This window comes from Spea bombifrons, chromosome 8, assembly GCF_027358695.1.
Source record: "Spea bombifrons isolate aSpeBom1 chromosome 8, aSpeBom1.2.pri, whole genome shotgun sequence".
NCBI lineage: Eukaryota > Metazoa > Chordata > Amphibia > Anura > Pelobatidae > Spea > Spea bombifrons.
Window position 1 is genome coordinate 25,153,879 of NC_071094.1, and position 25,090 is coordinate 25,178,968.

Here is a 25,090-nt window from a genome sequence, read left to right on the forward strand (position 1 = left end):
GAAAAGTATTTAAAAGCGCTGGCCTACTGACAAAACATTAATTGCATCCTCTAAGATGTTAAGCAAACACATTTTATTCCTTACGCTGAAGGTTAAATCGCATAAGAACAAGGTGTGATTTTAGGTATTTTTGAGTTTCTATTGCATCAACCTATCAGTCTTTTTTTAAAAAAACACATGACAGCTATGTTTTTGGTTAAATTATTTCACAGAAGGATTCAGCAAAACTAGCTGTGCCTAACTGCATTATAACCTACATTTGGTAGCGTAGATGGAACAGCAGCTTTAATTGTCATAGTCCAAGTTGCCAGTGTGGGTACGTATTTATCTCCTTTGACTAGACCACCATAGATTTCTTGAGGTACCCGATAACATGTTTTTGCTTGTTTTATTGTTTTAGTAAGTAACCCCACAATGATTAGACACCCTGGCCACTCACTACCTATCTCATGACCCTCTATTGGCATACTGGGCATATCAACCTGAATCGCACCTACTTAATCTGAATTATCACTAGTTCCACGTACCAATCTCTACAATATCACGTGAGGGATGAGTTCCCGGCTATAAATAAAATGTCAGTTTAGTAGCCTAGATTAGAACTGTAGGTGTGTTGCTGAGAAGTGGTGTGAGGCATGAGGGGAGTGGGTGAATGCTGAATATTTGTATTTCTGTGAAATGTGTAGGGGCAGAACATGGCGCACACACCACACACATGCACCTGGCTCTCTGTCGTGTTCCTTAACAAGCCATTACTGATTTATCTAATTCACTTGACTTTTAATGTTCCTCTATATCATATCCACGAACATGAAGGAAGCATTACAAACACCTGGAGTGCCCTGGCACATGAACATTAACCAGCGTTAAAGGAATTAGCAACCTCTCCCAGTCCAAGTATTGTGCACTAGCTGGCTATGGGTGATGAGAGTAGGAGTCCTCAGTAATCAGAAGCTGCCTATCACAGTGAGATTTGACCCAGTAGCAGGAATACTTCTGATGGGTCCAGCAGTGGATGAGTTAAACACCTTGGGGCATCAGTGTGTGTAATCTACCTGTCAGTGATCCATCTGTCTAAGGGCAGAAAGGGCAACGGGGAGGTTTGACCCCCCCCCCCAGCCGTCTTTGAGATCCCAAAGTCTCCAATGCAATCCGAACAATCTTTGGCTTTAAGAAAGTCAGCCTGGAAGGCATTGGTGACATGTGTGGTGTCCTGAGTGCCTCTGACGTACCTCCTTCCTTTCCTTGTGTGTATAAAGAATCTCAGCTCCTTCTTCCATCCCATTACACAGACACCAGGGGAGTGAAACTTGTGCTCATGCTATAGATTACTTTGATTGCTTTGGCTTCCCACTTACTCCTGGGCTTGGCAGCTAGGAATGAAAGGTTCTGCGGGGAGAGGAACATCATATGCTTTCTGAACAACTTGTTCTGTGAGTGTTCTGCTGCGATCGGAGCTCAGCACCTGAAAGCAGGACGTTCTCCCTCTCCCCGCACAAGCTGCAGGCGTCCCTGGATCTTATTATTCGCCTGAACACTTCCAGCCCTCTAGAAAAAAAAAGAAAGACAAATTCTGCTTGCTTGTTAAACCCACTGACCCAGGCAACAAGTTTATGGCCAAATATCCTGGAAGAACAGCAAAGGAATTAAGCAGATCTGTGATTTCTCCATTCTTCACTTTAAAGCTGGAGTCCTAATTCATTGACATCGCTGCTGACAGGAGGCAGAGGGACTGCACGATGCACTGCAGGCTCGTGGTCAGTGTGCTGCTTCTGCAGGGACTGCTCTGCTGCTCAGGTAAGTGGCTCTGCACTCGGGAGGCTCGGCTGTGGCTTTTATTGGATCGGGCTGTGTGTGATCTGCGATTGGTTACCAGTCACTGCAGGTGGATCAGGTGTGGATTTATACATTCACTACAGGGGATAGGTGATCTGAGATGCGTTTGGCAGAAATAACACATTTAAATGCAAACTTTTTACAATGTATCTGTTAAGGCCATCACATTTTGTTAGATTTGTATAAAAATACTTGTTACATGTAACCTGTCCTGCTGATGGGTAAACGATCCACTTGATACACTGATCCAGGATCTAAGAATGACTTGCCTTGGATGTTCATAAAAAGCTGCTGTCTCCTGATTCTCGTTTAGCGCTGAAGTGTTAAAGGATTAATATTTAGATTTTTGGGGGTATTTAATGTAGTAACAAGCAGCAACATGCTAGTGGTTGTTATGGTGACAGCACCACTTTTAAGACTTCTCACCAAATTTGCTCTTTATATAAAAAGGGGAGTTTTGAGCTAATATGTGACTAAAACACAAAATCGTAAATGAAAATATTCCATATGAAGTAACACAATTTTAAATGTATTATACATAAAGTCAAGAATACCATCCTTAATAAACAGTATATGCTACTGTTATATAACAGGTTGTATTGCATGTTGAATTGGGCCCCCCACACAGCTTTAAGGCTGACCCCACTTTTGAAAGCACCCTTGTGTTCCATCTTTGCTGTCATGGTCTTTATGGGACCACCTGCTCATCCTCTTACCTACCTGATATGTACCCTGCCACTCATTTTCTGCATGTATAAAGTGATACCAGCTTTATCAGTACCATTACCTGATAATCAATGGAATGGGCTACCTTTGTAAACTTGTATCAAACCTAAGTAAAACCTCCTTTTCCCCATATAGGGTACATAGCCATAATTTGTAATACTGTTTTGAGATTGGTACCCCCATTGACTTCAGTTTCTTACCTGTGAAGTATTGCTCCCATGACCATACAATTCACGTTTAGAGTATTTTTATTTATTAACCATTTTTTGGGGATCAAATAATTAAAGCCTCCTCTGAAAGATTTCCTCTTACTTAGATTTTACCCTGAGCCGCACATTATATGACATATGTTCAACATACCATTTGCTCCCAGTGGGAATAGCTATTTCTACAACGTTCCACATAGATGACCTTTCAAATACCTTCAGTGATACCCTATATTGTTACGTCATATTATTTGTTTTTGTTATGGAAAGAGATATTTCAGATATGTAATATTTTTAATTACTTGGCTGGTTTATATGGTTGAGTATGCTGGATATGTTTTCAATTACTTTAGTAACTTTACTGGAGTGAGGGGAATTGCAGTTACCCATGTCTGCCACCAGATGTCTCCAAATTGGCTCCTATTAAATGTGCCAGGTGCGGGCTTTAACTCATTATCATACAATTGGAATCGCTTTGTGGCAGTTATAGTGGTTTGCTTTAACAAATACAGATGTTAAACTATATGGTAAATCCACTTTGTACGGGGTTTTTCCATTGATGTAGGGGGTTTAGAGTTCATCAACAAGGTTTAATGAATTATACATATTATTTTAAGGGTAGGTAGGTCAACATAGAAAAAACGTAGGCCACATAAACTTTCAGATGGAAACTACATGGAGACCACAGAGTTCAAGACATATTTGGTGACTATTCACCCTCTACTGTGTTGGACTAATAAAATGCATCCCATTTGACTAAAAGCTCCATCTACTCTTGGGCCAATTTGCTTATTTTTAGGGGTCAAACATATCTTACAACAGTACCAATAGAACAAATTATAAATGGTGTTTGTATTTATCACGATTATTAATAATTTCATGTTGTACTTGGTAATCAAAGTTAGACAAAAGTCTTTTGGTGGACAGTTTAAGAAATGCACTGATTACCTTACATTTTATTACCAATTTATTAAAGGTTCTGGTGGCTTTGTGTAGAGATGCTTTACATACAACTGTTATTAATGATGATAACATTAACATCACAGTTATGCTAATTGTTTTCACTACCATATTTACTTTTTATTATGGAACATCTTTCATGCCTTGACCTTGTAATATATCTGAATAACATCCAGGTTAACAAAATATTAGAGGATTAAGGATTTAAAAAGGATTAAAAAGAACACTACAAGTATCAGCCTACAAGAACATTTTTTTTAATCAATTTATGTAACCGATAGGACATCTATATAAACTCTCACCCTACTTGACCCAACAAGGCATCTGGGGTAAATGATCGTAACTGACCCTTTAATTACAAAACTCTACAATTCATAGCCTGACCCTATTAGACACTTTATGATTCACCTTTAGTGACCTTTTAAAACTTTAGAAGATTAGCCTTTTTAATGCACATAGACCAGCATTATGGTAAGTAAACCATTACATACCGATGGCTGTCTACCTGACAAAGCTCAGTGGTTAGTTCTGATGTTTCGCTACCAATAAAATACAATACCAATTTTGATGGACTGGTTCTATCTAGTACATAGATTGTTAGTTAGTGGAAGTGGAGCTTTTATACAGACAGAATTGTATATTTTCATTTGCTGGATCTAAATGAGATGTTAAAGTTTTTGTTTTTATGAAAACCTTAGGAAAACCTTACAAACATTACCACCTGTAAGATTCCAAAAGTCCTCAAACCCCCTGATAACGCCTTGCATCCAGCTTGTCCTATATTTCCAGCAACAGTCTTTAGTTTGTGATTGGTATTTATCACATTCGATGAGATATGGACAACCAGGATCCCACCATCAGTTTTGGGGCTTAGGTTCCACCTGAAGATGATTTAAACCGTAAAAAAACTCATCACTCCAATAAAGGAGGGTAAAAGGCCATGTAATCCCAATTTACATGGTATGTTTTTTTTGTATGCAGATGTAAATTGGTCAAATGGGCTTATGTATAAGAAAATGGTGATGAGTGGTAAAAGTAAAGCATTATGCTTAAACAACTCAAAGGTATATTATATATATATACTGTATACATATGTTAGCTCCATGAAGTTCCAGAATATCTCTGGTGTCAGCGTGCCCCTGAAAATGCTGTCATCTCCAAAACCAACCATAATCTCTCTTGTTATATAACGTTTACATCAAATAACTTTCTTCATGATACTCTTAGGGAGTGGCACATGATGGAAGGTCCATTTGTTCTAATGGAATCACTTGCATCATGATCTATCACCGTACCACAGAAATAATTTAAGATCCTGAAATCCCATGCACAATTCCTTGTGTTTATAGCATGAATCCATCTCAATATGTCCATATCTGTATACTCTAAGTCAAATAGCGAATAGAATGAAATACCCATGCAGACATGGGAATGTCTTGCAGAGAGGTGAAAACTTAACCATTGAGAATTTTAAATTGAAATTAATTATAAACCAATTATTCATGTCAAAGTGGGAAACAAATTACATGTTGAATTGCTGTAGGGATGCTGTGAATGCTGTGAATGCTGTGAATTATAACCTTGTATTTACAATTTTTCAAAGAGTAGTTAAAGGTTCGTTAAGGTCAATTTTGGGGAGTCCATACATCAGTCTAAGATTATAAATCAGGCATGAAAAGGCTGGTCCCTTGGTGGGCTAAGGCTATGGGTTTCTTATCTGCTGTCAAATACACTTATTTATTGACGGAAGAAGTAAGTGGATAATTTAACAACCTAAATTCTCAATAAACCGTCTCCAGACCATATCCAAGGCACTTTTAGCGTTACGACCTTGAAATTAGGCTTTTATATCCTCTAGAAAATGAGCAGTGTGAGTGCAGAAGTGATACCTATGTGGAAAGAGAAAAAGAGGTGTAAAAGCAGACCTTAATATGTATGTATTTTGACTGTGTTAAACTGTCCAGGTGTCAGTATATGTTTGTATGTATGTTTGCATCTTTTAATAAATCTGTACTATGCAGCTACAGTATATGGTTGATGATTAGACATTCATTTCCACTATTCATGTTAATGTTTAACTGGAGGGGTTTATTTGAGCATAGTTATATATAAAAGGTTCATACTGCATTTTAAAATACAGTAGAGACACAAAGTCCATACAATTTTGTGTGTTTTTTTCTCTACAAAGCAATGATCTGAAAACCCAGGATTTTGAATTTCTTTCTGTTAGGTAGGGATTTTAGCGTCACCGTTTATTTTAGTGAATGACAGACCTTCAAATGCAGGGGACTGTTTGAAGCATTGGGCTGTAATGCATAAAAATATACCAGTTATAGGCATTAGCGGTAATGCTTAAGATGTGCTGAGCTTTTCATATAATTTCATTACTAGTTTATCGTTTGGGCTAAGACCTACTAAGAGCACCTCAAAATATATTTATTTCCCTTGTGCCGTTAAAGAGGAAAAAAGTATTTACGTACTAAGGTTTCCGAATATTTGATTTTGTTGTGCTGTTAACATAAAATGCAGCGCAATGTAGAGTGATGTAGGTTAGCAGTGTCAAAAACCTGGTTTTATTTTGTTTCCTTCCAAATAACCGGCTACTTGCAGACCTAGGCAATAGCTGTAAGTCATGTAATATTTGGGTGACATTCCCTGTCATAGTTTATGGTAAAGCTAATGAAGTCTTTTCCTTTATAGACTTTCATTAGTTAAAATAACTAGCGGCGTGATAAGCCTTAACCATTGCAATTCTTTACCACAAGGAGTCCGGGTGTTTATCTAGTAGATTAGGCTAAGATAGTGGAGCTAGTACTAGTATACAAATAGTTAATATGCAGTTGTGTGAAAAGATTATATTGTCCAAAAACTAGAACTGTTTCAATAAAAAAGCAGTAAAATGTTCTGCAAATGTATTTTCAATCTGATGCTAACAATAAAATAGCATGACAGGAATTCCCTTATATTATTTATTGTTTTATATAGCGCCATCAAATTCCGCAGCGCTGTACAATGGGTATATATATATATATATATATATCCTGTTTCACCCACATTTTGGTCTGTGCCAGCTTCACCTCCACATAAGGAGGAAGCTCCGGGACACCGGAACAGTTTGCAGATTGCTCCTGATAGTAGCTTTTCATAGCCCTTCCTGTGTTTCTGGTTAGTGTGGGAAAGATGCTGTGAAGGAAGTGTACGGGTGTTTGCACAAGCACGCTAGAATTGTTCTCTGTCTCAGGTCACAATAGCGATACTCCTACGATATTGTCCACAGCCAGAAGACATTATGGGGGTTACAAACACAAAAGGAGCTATTTATCATAGGGATCTGCTATAACACATGTGCATAAAAACAACATGGCCATAGAGTCATGATAAATACCAACCCTTTTCCTGCCAAGCTGGCCTAAGAAATATTTAGGGTAATATAGAAAACTACTTCTATTTTAACGTAAAAGGGATGTGTCAAAATTTTTTACTGTACGCTTTCTCTTCTTGCTGGATAACGGTGGAGTTCCTCTTTTTTTTCCTTCCAAAGACAACACATGGAAACCACGTTCATCATTGTGGTATAAATGCAGTACAGATTGTGTGTGTGTTTTTCATAAGTGTTCTCGGTTAAAGTGAAATTGTGGTAAACCCTAATTGATGGCACATGTTCCATTCAGAAGTCAGTGATGCTGAACCAATAACCTATTTGCAGAGCAGGATTACCTCTTGGGCCATATAGCAAAGTGTGATGGGTGCCATGTGACAAATTAACATAAAATTATGCCCCTCGGTTTGAAGGAACTCGTTAGAGTCTCGGGACTCAGGATGTAGTCAACAAAATTATGTAATATAGTTGGATATAGTGACTGTAGTACCTTTACAGGTGTGATGGTGCTATATATAAGGGGTAGTTAGAGAAGCTAGATGACACTGTGAACTCTAGGGTACTCTAGATACTGAAGAACATAGCCCTCCTAGCATATATTGTTGATTTACTGAAGACCAAAATGAGGTAATATCCTTTTAAAGTGAGTAATAACCCCAATGGCTTTGAAAGAATCGAGTCTAGATATAAACATATTATACTCTTGGGAGTGACCTGAAGAATCTTGTGGGTGGTAGTTTTGCCAATGACCAGGGAGAGGGATCTCTGCAGATGCTAATATGACATAAAACATAAAAATCATGATACTCCCTCTAGATTGCAACCTTGATTGAGCAGGCCCCTAATCACCTGATCACCTGTTGTTCTGTAAGTCAATTTGTTATGTTATATACCACTTGTTATGTCTTGTCTACCCATTGTACAGTGCTACGGAATCTGATGGTGCTATATAAACCAGTAAATAATAATAAGGGAAGAGTTAACTCAAACTATTGCTGATAAGTAGTGGAAGAACCACCTGTAGAAAAAAAAAAGATATAAATAATGCATACTTTCATGTATGCGGAAGTTATAAAAAAAAGGTATGAAGGTCGTTTTTTAGACTTCACATTTCAACACGCTACAAACATCTTGAAAATGTTATTGTTGGATTGTGGTCAATTATAAATTCCCAAGAAGTAAATCATAAAGGGAGAGAATTATACTATTCTGTCTACTGTAAAGAGAGAGCTTTGTAAAACAAGACACGGGAGCTACACCTGCAATACTTTAGTTATTGAACGGATGTCTAAAGACAAGTTTACATCAATCCACACAGCTTACAAAAATTCTGCCAAGATTCTGGCTTCATTTTCAAACTGTTCAAAAGATTTCATATTCTTCAGCTTTCCAACCTATATGTCTCAGAGTACATTTTGGAAGTGGAATTGGTATCTAAGCTAATGTCCCTTTACCCTGCTCCATAAAAGTTAGCATATTTTATGGATTAACCATTTAAACTAATTTTATCAACTTTTTAGCATACACCAATCAGCCATAACATTATGAGCACTGACAGGTGAAGTTAATAACACTGATAATCTTGTTATCATGGCACCTGTCAGTGGGTGGGATATATTGGGCAGCAAGCGAACATTTCGTCCTCAAAGTTGATGTGTTAGAAGCAGGAAAAATGTAAGGATCTGATCGAATCACGTTGTGGTGCCAGATACCACAGCACTCCTTCAGAAGTCTAATGGAGTTAATGCCTCAACTGGTCGGGGCTGTTTTGGCTGCAAAAGGGGGACCTACACGATATTAGGCAGTTGATCACAATTTTATGGCGGATTGGTGTATACAGAAGAACAATGATGACAAAGTTAGTGCACCTTTTTGAGGCAACCTACACCTATAGAAGGTTTTGGTTCTTGTGACCAGGCAATGCATTAACTCATTAGGGTGACAATGTACATGATTGATGTGCAGGTTTTTTTTTTAATTCCTTGAGTTCCTTCCCGTTTGAGGTAATGATGAAAGTTTGTGGATCCAGAAAACATTTATATGGTTTACAGCTGTTGATGACAAAAACCTAGAGAGAGCACATACAGGCTGTCAGAAATTATACATGTGCTGACTGTATATGAAAATGTGAAGCATGGGTTTTGTTTTATTTGTTTTTAACAATCTTTAGTTTTGCTTTTAATAAAAGCAAGTTGAGACTTAGATGAAGAAACTTCATTTACAATGTAATCATCCATTTTCTTGCTAAAAAAATAAACCTTAGTGTGATCTGCAGTGGCTTAATTGGACTGCAGCCTCTTGAAGGGTTAACATGATGTGATCTTCATCCTCAATGCAGCAATGACAGACATGTTGCCTGAGGGAACATCTGGCATCTGAGACAACTTCTTACGTGGACCAAAGCTTAAGCAAGGACCCCAAGTGTGCCAATGGAGCGTGTGAAACACTAGCAGAAAAACACTGAATATACTTTACTTAGGTAGCCAGTTTTAAAATTGGAGGAACTGCATGCACTCCAGTTTACACTTGGAAAACCTGTGTGTGTTTTTAACATAGTGAACGTATGTTTATATTTGAAACATATTTCATCGAGATACATGATCTTAGTAAATAAGTCTGCCCTCCTCACCGTAAAGCAGCATACCTGGTCCAATCTCAGCCCTTGATTCTCTGTCTCCAGCATGAATTTCACTTGCGGAGATGCAAAAACCTGCTTTCAATATCTAAATGATTAACGTCCAAGAACTGATTATGTATTCCCAGGGGAGAAGAAGAATTCACCAAATGTTTTCGCCATGGTGTCATTCTCTGATGTGCTGGCTGGGAGCTCCAAAGAAATACTTGTTACTGAATAGGGCAAACCACGCTACGAACGCTTGGTCATAGCTAATTTTACCCATTTAATTCTCAAAGTGCCAGAGGGAGAGACAGTGCATTGCAATAGTGATACAATCTTTGGCGCTAACAGATTTAACACATTCAAAGTGCATTTTTACCTACAATTAAACAGTTTGTCCTGTTCTTATTACTATCACCATTTATGTAGAAGCATAGCCTTGTGTAACTAGCTGTGATAGCCTTCTATTCGTGAGTAGTTTGCTGAATTCACACAATTACATCGTGTGTTGTTTTCCTGCCATCAGTCTACAGCTATAAACAAAAATGTTTGTTAAATAAAAAAGTATGGTTGTTGGGAAAAGTTGCATAGACACGCATGTCTGTGTTTACATATCTTTATGTGCCTTTACATTGTTCAGGTCACAACTGTGTTTGAAAGTCAACATTGTTCAGCACTGCAGAATATGACGGTGCTATCTAAATCAATAAATAATAATAATGACTGCAGAATATTGTCAAACCTAACTACTAAAATGAAAACAACTTCCTTTAGAATATAGTACCCATGTCTGACATAGCCCATTTTATTCTTAGTTGACAGTACTAATACAGTAAGGGAATTTAAACATGCATGGGATAGGCATAAAGTTAATCTAAATGGAGCCATGATCAATGAGTGATTGAAGTCTTACATCAGAAAAAACGGGCAGACTCCCAGAAGTCAGCAACCACAAAAAATGAGGTCAAAGATAAACTGAGGAGCCTGAGAAAGAGAACTGGCATATTGTGTGAAAAAGAATCCTCCTGGTCGCAGGACCGGGGTTCTGGCACGCCACGCTCCAAGACCATTTTCACCTTAAATAGGGAGGGTGCCCAGCGGCGTCAGTGGAAAGGTCCACCAACATCAGTGGGACCAACCACTAATGTAAGTGGGACCACCCGCTGATATAAATGGGACCACCCGCTGATGTAAGTGGGACCACCTGTGACGTCAGCGGGTAATCCTGGTTTTACTGTTATAAATATATACTATGGATTCTGGTTCTAGTTTACTTCTGAATTTGCATTTTGCTTTACTGCATAGAATCTATAGTACATGATACACAGTGTGCTCTTACAACATTAGTACATCACTATGGCACATGATGGTGCTATATAAAACAATACATGTAAAGGCTGTTTTCATCCAGTATTTGTGGAAGGGGTCTCAGGCAGTATTTATACTCCCTTCAGGACCCTCTCCTTCAGAGGGTTTCATTATAACTGTCGGGGCGTTTCGTTAGGACATTTTGTTGGCAGTTGCAGGGTATTCCGTTTGTTGCTTGCGTTTGTGTATTTTGCTTCACCTCGTCTAGTATTGTACCTCCCTGGGCGTTCCTCTCTGTGCTACCATCTACTTCTTAGGCCTGGGTAAGCACTTTCAATTCCTTTCGTCTGATCTTCTCGGCACACGGGCAGGGTAAAGGGGGGGACTTGTTAAGGGATCATATCAACAGCTGCTGCAGCTCTACTCGTTTCATGGGCAGGAAAGAGGGTCTCGATTAGGGGGGGAAGGGGAAGGTATCCAGAGCTGCTCTGCTCGTTTCATGTGCAGGGAGAGTGGTGCTTGTTTAGGGAAATCTATCCAGGGCTGCTCAGCAGCTCTACTCGTTTCATGAGCAGGGAGAGGGGTGCTTGTTTAACGAAATCTATCCAGGGCTGCTCAGCAGCTCTACTCGTTTCATGAGCAGGGAGAGGGGTGCTTGTTTAGGGAAATCTATCCAGGGCTGCTCAGCAGCTCTACTCGTTTCATGAGCAGGTTGAGGAGGATGGGTGGCGGGTTTAAGAGCGCTTAAGAAAAAAGAAAAAAAAAAGGTTCTCCCTAAATTTGGTTCTAACGTTTGACACCTTCTGCCACACTAATCTCAAACTTTCTCCCAACACATAGTGAGCATACAACATAAGGTTTCCCTACTACCCCCAGATAGGCCTAACATGTGTTCATATTTTACCTCTACCTCAAATGTAAGGGCTGTATTTGTGAGAGGGGTCTCAGGGAGAATTTTTACCCCCTTCAGGACCCTCTCCTTCAGGGTGTTTTGTTAGCGATTTATACCCCCCCATTTCACTCTTTCTGCTTCCCTTAGTCTCTATTCTCTATACTCTCTCTTTCCTATCCCTCATCCTTCTCCTTCACATTTGTCTTTTTCTTATTTGTGAAATTGTATTTTTATTATTACTCCAGTTCGTCAGGCTGTTGATGGGTATTATGCTGTACAGAAAGTATATCCTCCCTTCTTTAGCATGCAAGAAAACAATTTGAAATTATCTCTGCACCAAGATTCCCAAGAATAGCTGCAGGCTCAGTATCAGGGAGGAGTTGCTTTATCTTGGTGAGGAGCAAACGGTTTGTTTAAGACTAAGTGGCAAGAAAAAAAATCATTAAATGAAAAGTGCTCCTTAACCCTGTGTTTCCCAGAAGTATAATACACAGCAAAAATGTAACAAAACAACAACAAAATGTTATCCAGCTGTTTAGAACAAAGCAGTACTTATGGATTTTTTCAAACAAAACAACCTGTTTCAAATAGGAATTATTCTTTACATACATAATGATCTCATTTTAATGTTAGCTTTTTTGAGCTTTACATAATCAGTTTTCTAAGAAAATAGTCCAAAGAAAAAGTTGCAGAAGCATACAAACATAGAGTTAAATGGCATGTAACCCATTGGCCCTTCCAACATATACTACTTGCTATGAAGCCTATAACCTTACTTGGTCTTGGGCTTTCTTTTGTTCAATATATATACCGTATTGGCCCGAATATAGGCCGCACTTTTTTCCCCCACTTTAAGTCTTTAAAGTGGGGGTGCAGCCTATATTCGGGGTCTAGCGCCCGACGCCCGGGACATGCAGTTCCGGGGGCACCGGGCAGGCAGCAGGGTTAGGATACAGATCCCCCGCAGCGGTGCAGGGGACCCGTATCCTACTCTCTGATACGCTCAGACAGCCTCCCCTGCCAGCACTTTCTATTACAAAACTTTTTCTTTAAAAAAGCACCAAACTTTTAGGGTGCGGCCTATATTCGGGTGCGGCCAATACGGTATGTATGTTGCATTTATCAGAGGCAGACTGCAATGGCCAGACATCCCTGGCACTTTAAAATGGCGGCCGTCTGATGACATCAATGCGCCCGGCAGCTGGATTTGCTAGTTGGAGCTGCAGTATGTGGTATTGTCGGCCAGCAGCCCACCGGACATTTGCCCAGTGTGCCAGATGGCCAGTCCAGGTCTGCCATGTATGTTTAAACTCCCTCGCTGTATTAAACTCTATGGAAAGAGGTAATGCTAACATCATTATGTAAATCGATTTTTTATTGAAACATTCCCTTTCAATACAAAAATACTATATCAAATGAAAGATCATACATTACAAAGTAGTGTGATACAGCACAGGGAAATCCGAGTACAGTATAAATCCCAATTGTATAGTAATGACAGATAAAATAGAAATACTGAATTTGATGGCAGATAAGAACCATTCAGCCCCTCTAATGTGCCTGTTTTTTCCTGCTAGAAAGACTCAAACTGTATCCAGTCTTTGGTCTCATCTTAAAGTCAGGATAACAATGGGGTAAACAAGACTGTTTAAGAATGTGAGTGGGTCAGAAGGGGAGTGGGACTAGTCCTCAACCTCTATACTGTCCGTCAGAGAGTAGTCCCTTACCAGGGTTTTGGTTTACTGGTCTGGCCTAGTGAACGTAATGGTAAAGAATTTGGGTGACCATTTAACGGAAATTCTAAAGGTAACTTTATTAAAGAAATATTTTCATCTGATACGTCAAAAACAGCCAAATCATAAATAAGTATGTCTGACCCAAAAAAATGTAAATATCATTGTTTTCTATTGTGGCTAGCATTTAGCATAAGCAAATATTAATGTTTTTCTAAGTAAATATAAAAAGGAATTAGCATTTTAGCTGCTCAAGCAAAAACAGTATTATGATTATTGAACTCTGTGGGACTAAATACACAAAATGTCCAAGCACTGAAATGATAATGTTTTGGCAAGAACCCATTTTAAATAAATACAATTATGTGAAAGGTGGCAAGAACTTTGCCAATAGAACTCAGGGTAAACAATAAGCTTGTGGTATATGTAGCTTATTTTTAGTGCCAGGTATTAATCGGTCCAGTAAATATGTCATTCATAATAACATGATCATGTACACATGTTTATTGTGTCTGTGTTAGAATCATTATTGGCAGTGAAATGGACATCATAAAAAAGTACAGTTTTTCTGTAGTCTGAGTCTGGAAGTACATTTTGTTTCATTTTTGATGATGCTGTTTCACTAACTTGGTAAAGCTTCCATCTCTAAATTGCTTTGTCTTCATGTTAAAAAAAAAAAAAGTATATTGTACCGCAGTTTGGATCACATGGTAGGGAGCTCTTGGAATATCTCAAGTCAAACACTCAGAACCTGGGTCTTTACATGAGCCAAAGCTAAAGCTCATTAAGGTCAGATGTTTTACAGCAGGTAGGAAATGGGCAAAACACATTCTTATCAGCAATCAAATCAAATCATTTCTAGAAGTATACTTGCCAAAGGTTCTGCTTTGGCTGGGAAGTCCCAAATGCTGGCATTTATGGATGTCATGGTTCTATATGAGCTTACTGTGTCATGACATCATGACACATGTACATGTAGCATATATAAGGGAAAATATTTAAAAAAAAGTAGCATATTGGCCTACCATTGAAATAGTGTACCATTGTCTGCTTATTTAAGATTCCAATAGCTTTCTCTTTAATGCATAGAGCCTCAGCTGACGTGACCATTTATCAAACCCTATTCTCCATTCTTGAAGGTTACTAAGCTTTTCCTGTCAAGCGTATGAAGTATACTTGACAAAAGTGTTTATAAATTACCTGATTTCTTTCGGAGGCCTTTATTTCGGATTAGAATACTTAGTTTGGCAAGAGCTAAAAAGAGATCTTGTCACTGTATGGACCTCTTAAGCACTCAGGAACACCATGCAGGTTTCTCTCTTTCCCACAGGCTTCATTCTTTCAGATTTCAGTCCAGAAACACTGAGTCATTAAGGAAAAGCACAAACGCTCATGACAAATAGTTGACGTGCGTGCCCAGGGTGACAGAGAGCTGATAAAAGGGATCGCCAGTTCAAACAGTAATAGCCTTTATATGGCTGCATTACTTTCCACTGCATGATTCCATCTTCATCAGTCCTTGCCTAATACCAATGGGTAGATTGAGATGGTTAAATGAATTGAAGGTGTTATTCTTAATGTTCAACTATGATGAGACCATATACTTCCAATGTATAAAGAATTGTATATTATATTAACAGTGTGTGTCTACAAGTTAGTAGTCTGAGGGAAATATTCTAATGAGACCGTTCCTATTTCTATGCTGGGTTCGATTACATATGAAAAGAATGTATCTCTATTTAGATGTGTTTTTCTTATATGATATATTTTTTGTGTATGTTTTATTGACTAATTCTATCGAGCTAGAGGAAATACATATCTATATTTCCATCTATATTGAGATAGGGGCCTTAAGTATATAGCAACCATGTAGAAAATTACTAAAATCTTCTCACGGCACAATATTTTTCTAAAATACAGGTTTTTAAGCCCTCTGATTTTGTTACACTTCGTTATAAATAAATTAAAGGAATATATTTTTCTAAACCTGATTATTTTTTAATAAATGTCTGTGTTGTGTCATTTTTTTATAAGTCTTGTGTTTCTTCATCTTGAGGGGCATGCTCTTCTATATCTGTCCATTATATGCCGAGTGTTATAATTACAGGATTGATTGATTAATGGAGCCAACACAGTGCAGGATGGGGTCAGCGTGGTAGTGCATTAAATCTTTTGAAGATGACTGAGAAAGTCTTCTGGAACAGATCTTAAATGTAGATTTTGAAGAATGTATTTGCATTGTAATTTAGAATATTTGCTTTTAAAAACATTACTTTGAAATAATGCTCCTGGGATAGATAATTGGTTGTTTCCTCGCCTTCAATCTTCTGACTGACAACCCTAACATTGCTTTAATGTATATATAGGGGGGAAGTGGTTTTATTTTGCATCTGTACCTCTGATTATCGATTAGTTGGTACCTTATAAATCAGAGTTATCATAGAGCAAACACAATCTTTTCATCAATATTCTTCTCCGTACGTTGATATTGTGCAGCAGAACCAGTTCACATGCGGTCTGTCTTCGTTATATGTCGCTATGTCTGTCTATGTTATAAACTGCTTCTTATGTGTTGCGTTATATACAGTGCCAGGATGTTTGTTGCCTTAAAGTCATTTTTTTTAGTTTATTCTTGATATCAAGGGAATGATCAAATAAAATGACAGTGGATATTGAACATGTGTTTTTATATACATCTCAATAAAATGGAGGCTTGCTCGCACGTTTAAGGAGCCACCTATCTATATGTTTACTCGCTCTAAAATAAAATATATTTGTAATATTAAAGTAATGGAATTATCAAAATAAATACGAGACTATGTATACATCTTTACTTAACAATGGGCCTCCTTTTATATGCCACTCTGACCTTTTTTATATTCTAAAAAAATATTTCTATGTAAGAGTATGAGCCTCATTCAGGGCCGGACTGGCGATCACATGGTGGCCCTGGCATTTTAAGTCCATGCTACGTTCATGTTTGCCGACTCATTTTCAGCGCTTAGTGTATTATTTGACACTGCTCTGCCTATGGCATGTTGTACCTGCTGTTGCCAATGATTCAGTTGCTTATTGTTGTTCGATGGGTTGTAAACACTCCTGAATATTGTGCTTCCCTTCACGATAGTACCCTCCCAGAAGAGGGAGAGCTCCATGTAGCCTGCCCTGGGAAGTTCCTAGGTATGGATGAGTAAAGAAGCTGTCACTTAGTGCCTACGTAGAAGCTAAAATGAATGAATGAGTGCAGCACATGTTGGCGAAAGCTCTGTACTAAGTGATAGATACAGAGTTAATGCACATCAATGCTTATTATGTGGAAGAAGAAGGCTGGATGAATATTACATTTACACCCATCAGATGTGGAAAAAAAATAATTTTTCCTCTTATTTTGCAACCAATTTCAGTAATTAAACTTAGGGTTTTATGAAATTCATAAAAGTAATTAAATAGATTTCCTCATAACTAACAGGAAAAGCCTTCACATATCCTTACAGTACCTCCTCTTTTCTTTTCTCCAAAGGAATTTCCGAAGTAGTTACAAAGAGGAGGGGGTGAATTTTCATGAATATTTCATTCTTTTAATTTTTAGAATGTGCATTTATACAACTAGCATTCTAGCAGTGTAAGTATCGTGTCTCTAATGTCACATCAAGGCATTGACTGCTTACAATGTTGTAACTGGATAACTGTTTGATACTGGAGATCTTTGTATCTTGTAATGTAGCCATTTAAATCAGCATTGTCATGCCCGAAGTAGGGAAAATGTGACTGACACGAATGCAGAAGTGATGGGGTTTGTTTCGCTGTAATAAGTGACTCATAAGTGACCTCAACAATTTCAAAAATAATTAAAAATGTTCCCCTCTCAATCAGTTCAACCCTGCTGCATCGAATGGATTTGTCAGCTGGCTTAGTTGATATAAAGTGTAGCAAAAGAACTGTTGTTTTGAAGTAATACAGCTAAGAGGATTAAAAATAAATTCTACTATGGTGGTCCTCAAACCTATTTATGTTGCATTGGCTCCTCGTCTTGGCACCTACACACAACATTGCAAAACTGTTATGCCATACATTGTTATAAAATACACCACAAAAATCATTATTCTAACGCAAACAATGTTCGCCGCCACCACAAAAAATAGAAATCCTCTAGGTCCAGCCATGGTGCCCCATCAGGTCACCTTACACATACAAACCTTAAATGCAATCTGTAAACTTGAGTTATCACATTGAGTATGTATACATTTCTATGTTTTGTTGTATTCCACAGAAGGACCTCCACATAGCCAGGGACCATTCCTAGGAACTTGCTTGGTTTCCCCCAGAGTCTCTGGGTGAAGTGCTGCTTTCCCGGGCCCTAGGCTGCCTTATAGATGATCCTCTGATGTTAGCCACAGCAACCACCACATACATTATATTAATGGACCAAGCTATGTTTTTAAAATTCCTATATCTTTATAAAAGATTATAATCACAACTATTAAAATAGGAGAGTGCATTTTTATAGCTATCCAGTTGACAGGGTGTATAAATCAATTTGGACTCCCATATTTAGAGATGGAACTGTGTAAATGTGGCGCAACCACGAAATTCACAGGTTGCCCATATGGCACTAAACATACTACATTTTCCGACATGCCTCATACATTCTTCGAGATTGATAGCCAAGTTGTTTTTAAAGAAATTTCTTCCTCCTAAGGCCAAGTATCATCCTTTTTCCTGTTCCAAATGATGAAGCTTTACACATTTTTCAAGCCTGTTGAGCTTCTCCAAATCACTTAATACTCTCCAGCTGATAAACGATGTTATATGGTTTTACAAAAACATCAGCTGTTCATTTGTTTTATGTCTGTGGTACAGGAAGATAAGTTATGATATGAGGAGCAGGAACTCCACAGCTCTTCATTAATCAGTAGGTTAACTGACACATCTTAGCTTTGATTTCACTGCTACTCTGCCACAAAATTAGATAAAGTAATGGTATATTTCTAAATTCCCTTAAATATGGACCATCCCTCAAAGGATCAAGTGATATTGATATTATATCACTATAATATATATATATACACATTTATATACATACATGCTGGAGCTCATGGTGTCTAGTGATTGGAAGCACACATTCCCAAGCATCGGATTTATTGTTCACCATTTGTTGGGTTCAGTACTCAACCAACCATGCCATCACATTATGGGGGGAAATGCCAAGCAGCTCTAATACGGGGCTCTAAGTCGGGGCCAGGGCTTAAATGTATTTACATTGCTAACAGTCACAAAAAACATATTAATCGTTCCTTTAAACCATCTCTTCCCCAAGATACACTCTTCACTCAGCGAATGTTTCCATTCATCATCAGGCTATTCTCTTAGCAATTTCTTTTGTTAAAGTTCCCCTGAAGCTATTAAAAAAATAACATATCAGTTACATTGTCCCTAAAAGCAGAGAGATTAAATGATTAAATGATCTGAAATCTCTTCAGATGACTACCATTCTAAATGAATGACAGTTCTCATGTAGCTGATACTTTAACTAGATTGCTTTGTCAATTGTTTAATGACGCTTTACTTGACCTGCCCTGTAGATGAGTTACACTTTTGCAGTATGTATAATTAAATTACATTTTCTTTTCATGGCTTACAAAGTAAATTACTTCCCATTATAAATAAGCTTGTAAAAAAAAAACAGTCTTTTTTGTAAATTAGCAAAGATGCCACTTATTTATTTTTACCCTGTGAACTACAGTAAATATTATTGCTAGAAAAAAAATTGCTTTATTGGTAGTTAATATTAATCCACCAGCCATCAGCCTTCTCCTTCCTTGCCTAAGCCCCATCATTTATGGTCTTTGAATGATCAGAGGCACCTTTGCCTCTGGTCTTTTCTTACAATCAGGATAGTGAAATCACAATCCTATGTAAGTTTAAACACCCCTGCTATATTAACCCCTACCACTTTCCACTTATCCATTACCCTTTCGTTAGAGTGAAACACTATATCTAAGCTTCTGACTTTCTAGTTGTGGACTATGACCTCTTTTCCTCCCTCTTGTATAGAAATGTTCTCCAGACTGCGAAGAGTCAAACAAATTCAGTAGCTGCTGCCCCTGGGAACTACATTTTTTGACAATGCAGAGCTCCAAATGTGGGTTACTTTACTCTATTGTAACCCAGACTCTTTCCTGTGCCTGCTACCTTAGAAAACAATTAGATCCCAGCTGGGGACTGAGAACAGCTCCTCTATAGCATCACTGGAGTGACATGAGCCAGGAGGGAATGGCTGTGCTGGAATGTTTATATCAGCCGCACGATAAAAGTTCTTTAATTGTATCTCCAGAATACATATTTACATTAGATTCAACCCAGTTTGTTGTCTTTTCCTCAGAACTGAGACTAATGTTTTCTCTGAGTGTGAACTGATATGAGCTGACATCAGTGTTGTACATTTTAGATACCATGTTCAAAGGTAAGGCGCATATGCAGACCCAAAAAGAATATACAAGAAGATCAGTGCTTGAGTGTATTTGATTGCTTTAACAGAGAGGGAAAAGTGCAATGAGTTGTTTATGCATATTTAATGTACACATAGGTTTTTTACTGTGTATGGGCCGTGCGTTTTGTATATAATGTATGAGTGGTTGGTGTATGCTATTTATGTGGGGTAGGAATAGGGTCCATGTTTTGTGGTAAGAGTCTGAGCCCAGCCATGTCCTTGGTATTTGCAGAAGGACCAATATGTCACTGTGCTTAGTTAAGAAAATATTCTACAGCATAATAATAAAACTGTAGATTTTTTGTAGAGCACTCCATTTGTGGCATTTTTTATTGTATTTATTTTTACTATGGTGTTATTCACCTCAATAGCCTTTTGCTGTAGCTAGTATTTCTGTTTTCTTTTCATAAAACATCCTTCTTCTTGTTCTTGCACAAAGTATAATTTATGACATTTTACAGTTGAGGGTCTTCTCCATACTGTTTGCTGCTGTTTATGTGGGCTACATGGTCAGGGAAGGTACAATCGCATAAGCATAACAAGCAGCTGCTAAGGACCCCAGTGGCCGAAGGGGGTCTTTACAGGTTGATTGGCGGTCATTCCTGTTATGCATTTTCAGTAGAAAGACTTTGTGGTCATGACTAGATTGTAAGCTCGCAAGAGCAGAACCCACTTCTCCTTTTGTACCACTTTTGTTATTGTGTGGGATTTTAAATCATTTTACAGACTGTAACAGCACTACTGAATCTGCTGCCGCTATAAATGTAATATAATAGATACTGGGTTCCATAGTACTTGTGCAATTATGTATTTTTTTTTTACCTGTGTTAAAGATGGGGCTCAGATAAATAGTTTGGCTTAGGGCCCTTTAAAACTTTGTACTCTGTATATGATCAATAACAAACTAGGTACAACTATTTACCAGGCCCAATAAATTCAAATGCCCCACATCAAACTGCAGAAAATACAAATTATTTACTAGGCCGCAAAAGTATCTTACTAAATGTCCCCTATGGTTTACAGCACAATCTGTATGTGTAACGCATAAGGAATAAAAATATAAGTATAGTACACCACATTTTAAATTTATAATTGAAGACTACACACCGAGGGGTTGCTCAGCCATGTAGTGATGAATTGTTTGAAATGTGTGCATATCTGTAGAATGTATTATCATTGTAGACATGTGCATGCAGTGAATACGATAGAGAAAGACAATAGAAAAATGTCTTGGTAGCCAATCAAATACATGTCATCAACAACGTTAGATTCCTGCAGGTCATGGCTACCACTGCTTTGTGCCAAACATAACTGTAGACAGAAACATAGAAGTCAACTGCAAATAAGAATTTGGCCTGTCTAGTCTAGATTTTAGGCCAAATAATTTCACCGAATTCACTTCTTACTTCATTATTCATTGTGAATGGCTAACACTGGCAGGTTTATCTAAAAGATGGACTGAACACACCCTGCATAATTTAATCGGTGAGGAGACTGCAGTAATCTCTCACATTTTACTCTACATTCTAGAGGACCAAATAAGCTATCCTTACAGCAGAAGCTCAATGGAGTTTGTTCTTCAAAATGTATAGTCCACAACCTAAACCACAGACTAAAAGCCTTCCTGTAAGCTTTATCTTTAGTGTTTGGTGCAGGTTTCACTAAAACTGCCATTGTACTATAAAAATATTTCCTTATACAATGTATCAGCTGTCTGACCATCTGGCAAGCTTTCAGGTCTTTATAATCAGCAAACATATAGTCACCTGCATCACCGAATGTCAGGCAAAAACCTTCAAAAGCCCCCCCAACTGGACCAAACAACACCCAGTAAATCCCACACACAGAAATAGGATACGCAAAGGAGTTCTTTATTAAAGTGACAGAGAACATGTGAGAAAGGTTTAACACATTTTGTACTGGCACTTAACTCACAAGCATCCTATTTCTGTGTGTGAGATTTTCCTTTTGAAAAATTGCTGGATGGTTGTAGAGTTGTACTCTAATGGTCACGGTATAGTAGTAGCTACTCAGTTTGTGAGTCTCTTTGTAAAAAATTTAACTAACATAAATTATTTGTAGAACACTTTCCTTGGGTGTGCGAGGGTGATCTTTGCACTTAATTTGGGCGTGAGAGTTAACACGTCAGGCACACCAAAGACTATTGGTGTACTAAACAAACATACCAAAGAAAAGGTTCTTCAACTGGAAAAACATATGTAAGAACTTGACAAATGTCTTTAGCCAGAACAATAGATCTTGCTTAATCAGGAAATGGCTGAACAGTGTTGCTGTATATGATATCCTAAGAATTTACAAAGACAAAATTGTTTTATTACTTAGTTAAATCTTTTCAAAACAAAAAGTATATTTCTTAAGTTTACAAGGCTGAATAAAGGTGCTTATCTGAGCCGAAAATTCAGAATACAACTAGTTCATTGGAATGGTATAACAGCACATAGTTGATGGCAAATGAAGCATCCCATTTTTAATTTGGGTACAGGGCATTGTAGAGTATCCAGAAGTAATGCATTTGATGTAGTCCTACAATATGCACTTTTCATAAGCGCGCCCCATTAAAGGACTCATTCGGTCTAAGAACATTAGCATCGCAAGCCGTAAGAGGGGATATCACATTTATGGGAAGTTATTTTTATTATAACCTCTTGCTACTCTCTGTATATGTTACTGCTCTTATATCCCGAACACTTGAAACCTAAAATAAAGCAGAACCTTATGGAAAGATATTGTCTACTATACCCACTTTTATCCTCAAAACCCTTTTCAGACATTTATGCCATTGTAATTGCGGATGTGAACTGTTCACAGATTAGGAAAGTAGATATCATATATGAAGGTTAGAATTTGGGAAATTGGAAGAATAGACATTATTATTAACCAACTTTTTTTTTTTAATTTTCAGGTCATCGTAGAGATCGTGAGACTTTGCACAAACCTCAACTAAACCCACCAGGAAACCATTTTCAAATCAAAGCAGGGGATTCCTACACTATATCCTGCAAGTAAGTTCTTGGTTAAACTTTGGAGTTACTTAATGTACACCTAGTTAAATATAATTATTTAGACAATTGTAGGTATAATTGACGATTTCAGTAGAATGTCATTATAGTTCAATAATCAATCCTGTATCTATGTAATAACACACCTAGGAGACTATCTGTTCCACGGAATATTGATATTGTGAAATATTAATTGCCAACTAGGGCATCGCAAGAGATAAGCAAAATGTAGGAGCACTTGTATCTTTGTGAAGCTATTTATTAACAGTTGTTGCGTAACATATTGCTCAAAGATAAAAGAACTTGAAATTCAGTCAGATTAAGTGTTCTTTGTTCTGTTAAACGTGGAAAATATGGGCCAAAAACTCACCTATAATATTTGGGGTAATAAAGGCAATGGCGTTGATTGGTTACCTCTATTTGTTGGTGTATGGACGGGTTGTATTGTTATACATTTTCTTGGAAAGGGCATGCTGACTGGCCTTTTATTTAGATTGAAATAACCATACTTCTTGTCAGGAAATCAATTTAATTAAACTCAGTATTTGGAGGAAAGAGATTTAAAAAGCGGAATTGGAAGCAGCTGAGCTTCACCTTGCACTTGGGGTTAGCTGGCTTTGTTGGACTGACTGGGTCATGGAAAATGTGTGAGTTGTTTCTGAATGTCAGAACTTAGCGCAGCCGGTGACCACATCACTCAGTGGCTGGAAGTGTTTTAAGATGATCATCTCCGCAGTGGCATCAGCTTCAGGAAGGCGGCAGGCGGATAGTCTGAGCCAAAAAATACCTTTTTGGGAAGGAACAGGGAGGGAACAAGACCTTCTGTTTATTGCACATAACCCTACAGACTTTAAACCATAATCCATTTATTTAATTGCCTGAGTACAACAGTTTCCTGCATCACTATTGTCTCAGACCCCATGCTTTGGAATGTTCTACTTCCATATTCACTATATCATTTTTTATTTGATTTTAAGATTTACCTTGCATTGCCTAATGTGACCATTTAATTTAACTTAAGGTTGAAATTGTCTTATTGGGCAATATCGTTAATATTAGCTATTATATAAACATTAATGATGATTATATTATATAATGATTTAACTTTAAAAGTTTTTTTAAAGTTATTTCAAGTGTTGTTTTTGTTTTTAAAACAATAATAGTAATAAAAAAAAGCACAAAAGGGACAGAATAATAGTTTGTGGTTAGGGCATGATATTATGATATGACATCATGGCAAGGTTAGGATGGCTTAAGGATACCACATATGACATGTGAAATAAAGAAAGATTGTACAAGGTATCTCTTCACAAATATGTATTTGATGCATATATACTTGACTACCAATTTCACTTGTAAAGCAGAAGTGAAGGCAAAATCAAACACAGAAATATAACAGTAAGATCATATGCATTTGTCCCAAATAAAATAAAGAAAAAATAAATGTAAAAAAAAAATCAGTATTTGCCATTCTCAATTTCAGGGTTATATCCTCAAAAATGACAGTCATACATGAACATAGATACATACACACATATATTCATCCTATTATTTTTGTTTTACAGAGGATCTGCCCCACTCACTTGGCTATGGCAACAGAAACCCTTCTCATCCAACAGCAGGCTGCACGTGTGGGAGCAGCAGTGCCGAGGGCCTGATGAAGGGCATCTCACATGCAGTCAATTAACAATCACAGATGCCCAAGCTGTGGACACTGGCTTCATAACCTGTGCAAACAGCAAGCCCAACAGTAACGTAAAATACAATGCCAAGATCTATATGTATGTCAAAGGTAGGTATCTACAGTCCACAGGTGCTATCATTGTGAGCCAAGAGAATCCAGAATACATCATATAATATGATTGATTTCTGATTTTTTACAGCACAGGTGTTTTTGCTGTATTTATTAGAGGTATACAGCAA

At 37.7% G+C, this 25,090-nt stretch overlaps 1 protein-coding gene across 1 annotated transcript in view; it reads left to right on the forward strand.

Annotated features, from left to right (window-relative positions):
- The first annotated feature begins 1,176 nt into the window (after positions 1-1,176).
- The window catches only part of LOC128502662 (vascular endothelial growth factor receptor kdr-like), an 89,984-nt gene continuing 66,070 nt past the window's right edge, over positions 1,177-25,090 (forward strand). Inside the window, exons 1-3 of the mRNA XM_053472539.1 lie at positions 1,177-1,797; positions 23,071-23,170; positions 24,733-24,959. Of these exons, the coding sequence (XP_053328514.1) occupies positions 1,740-1,797; positions 23,071-23,170; positions 24,733-24,959 (385 nt within the window). The 5' untranslated portion in view covers positions 1,177-1,739. The remainder of the gene's footprint in view (positions 1,798-23,070; positions 23,171-24,732; positions 24,960-25,090) is intronic.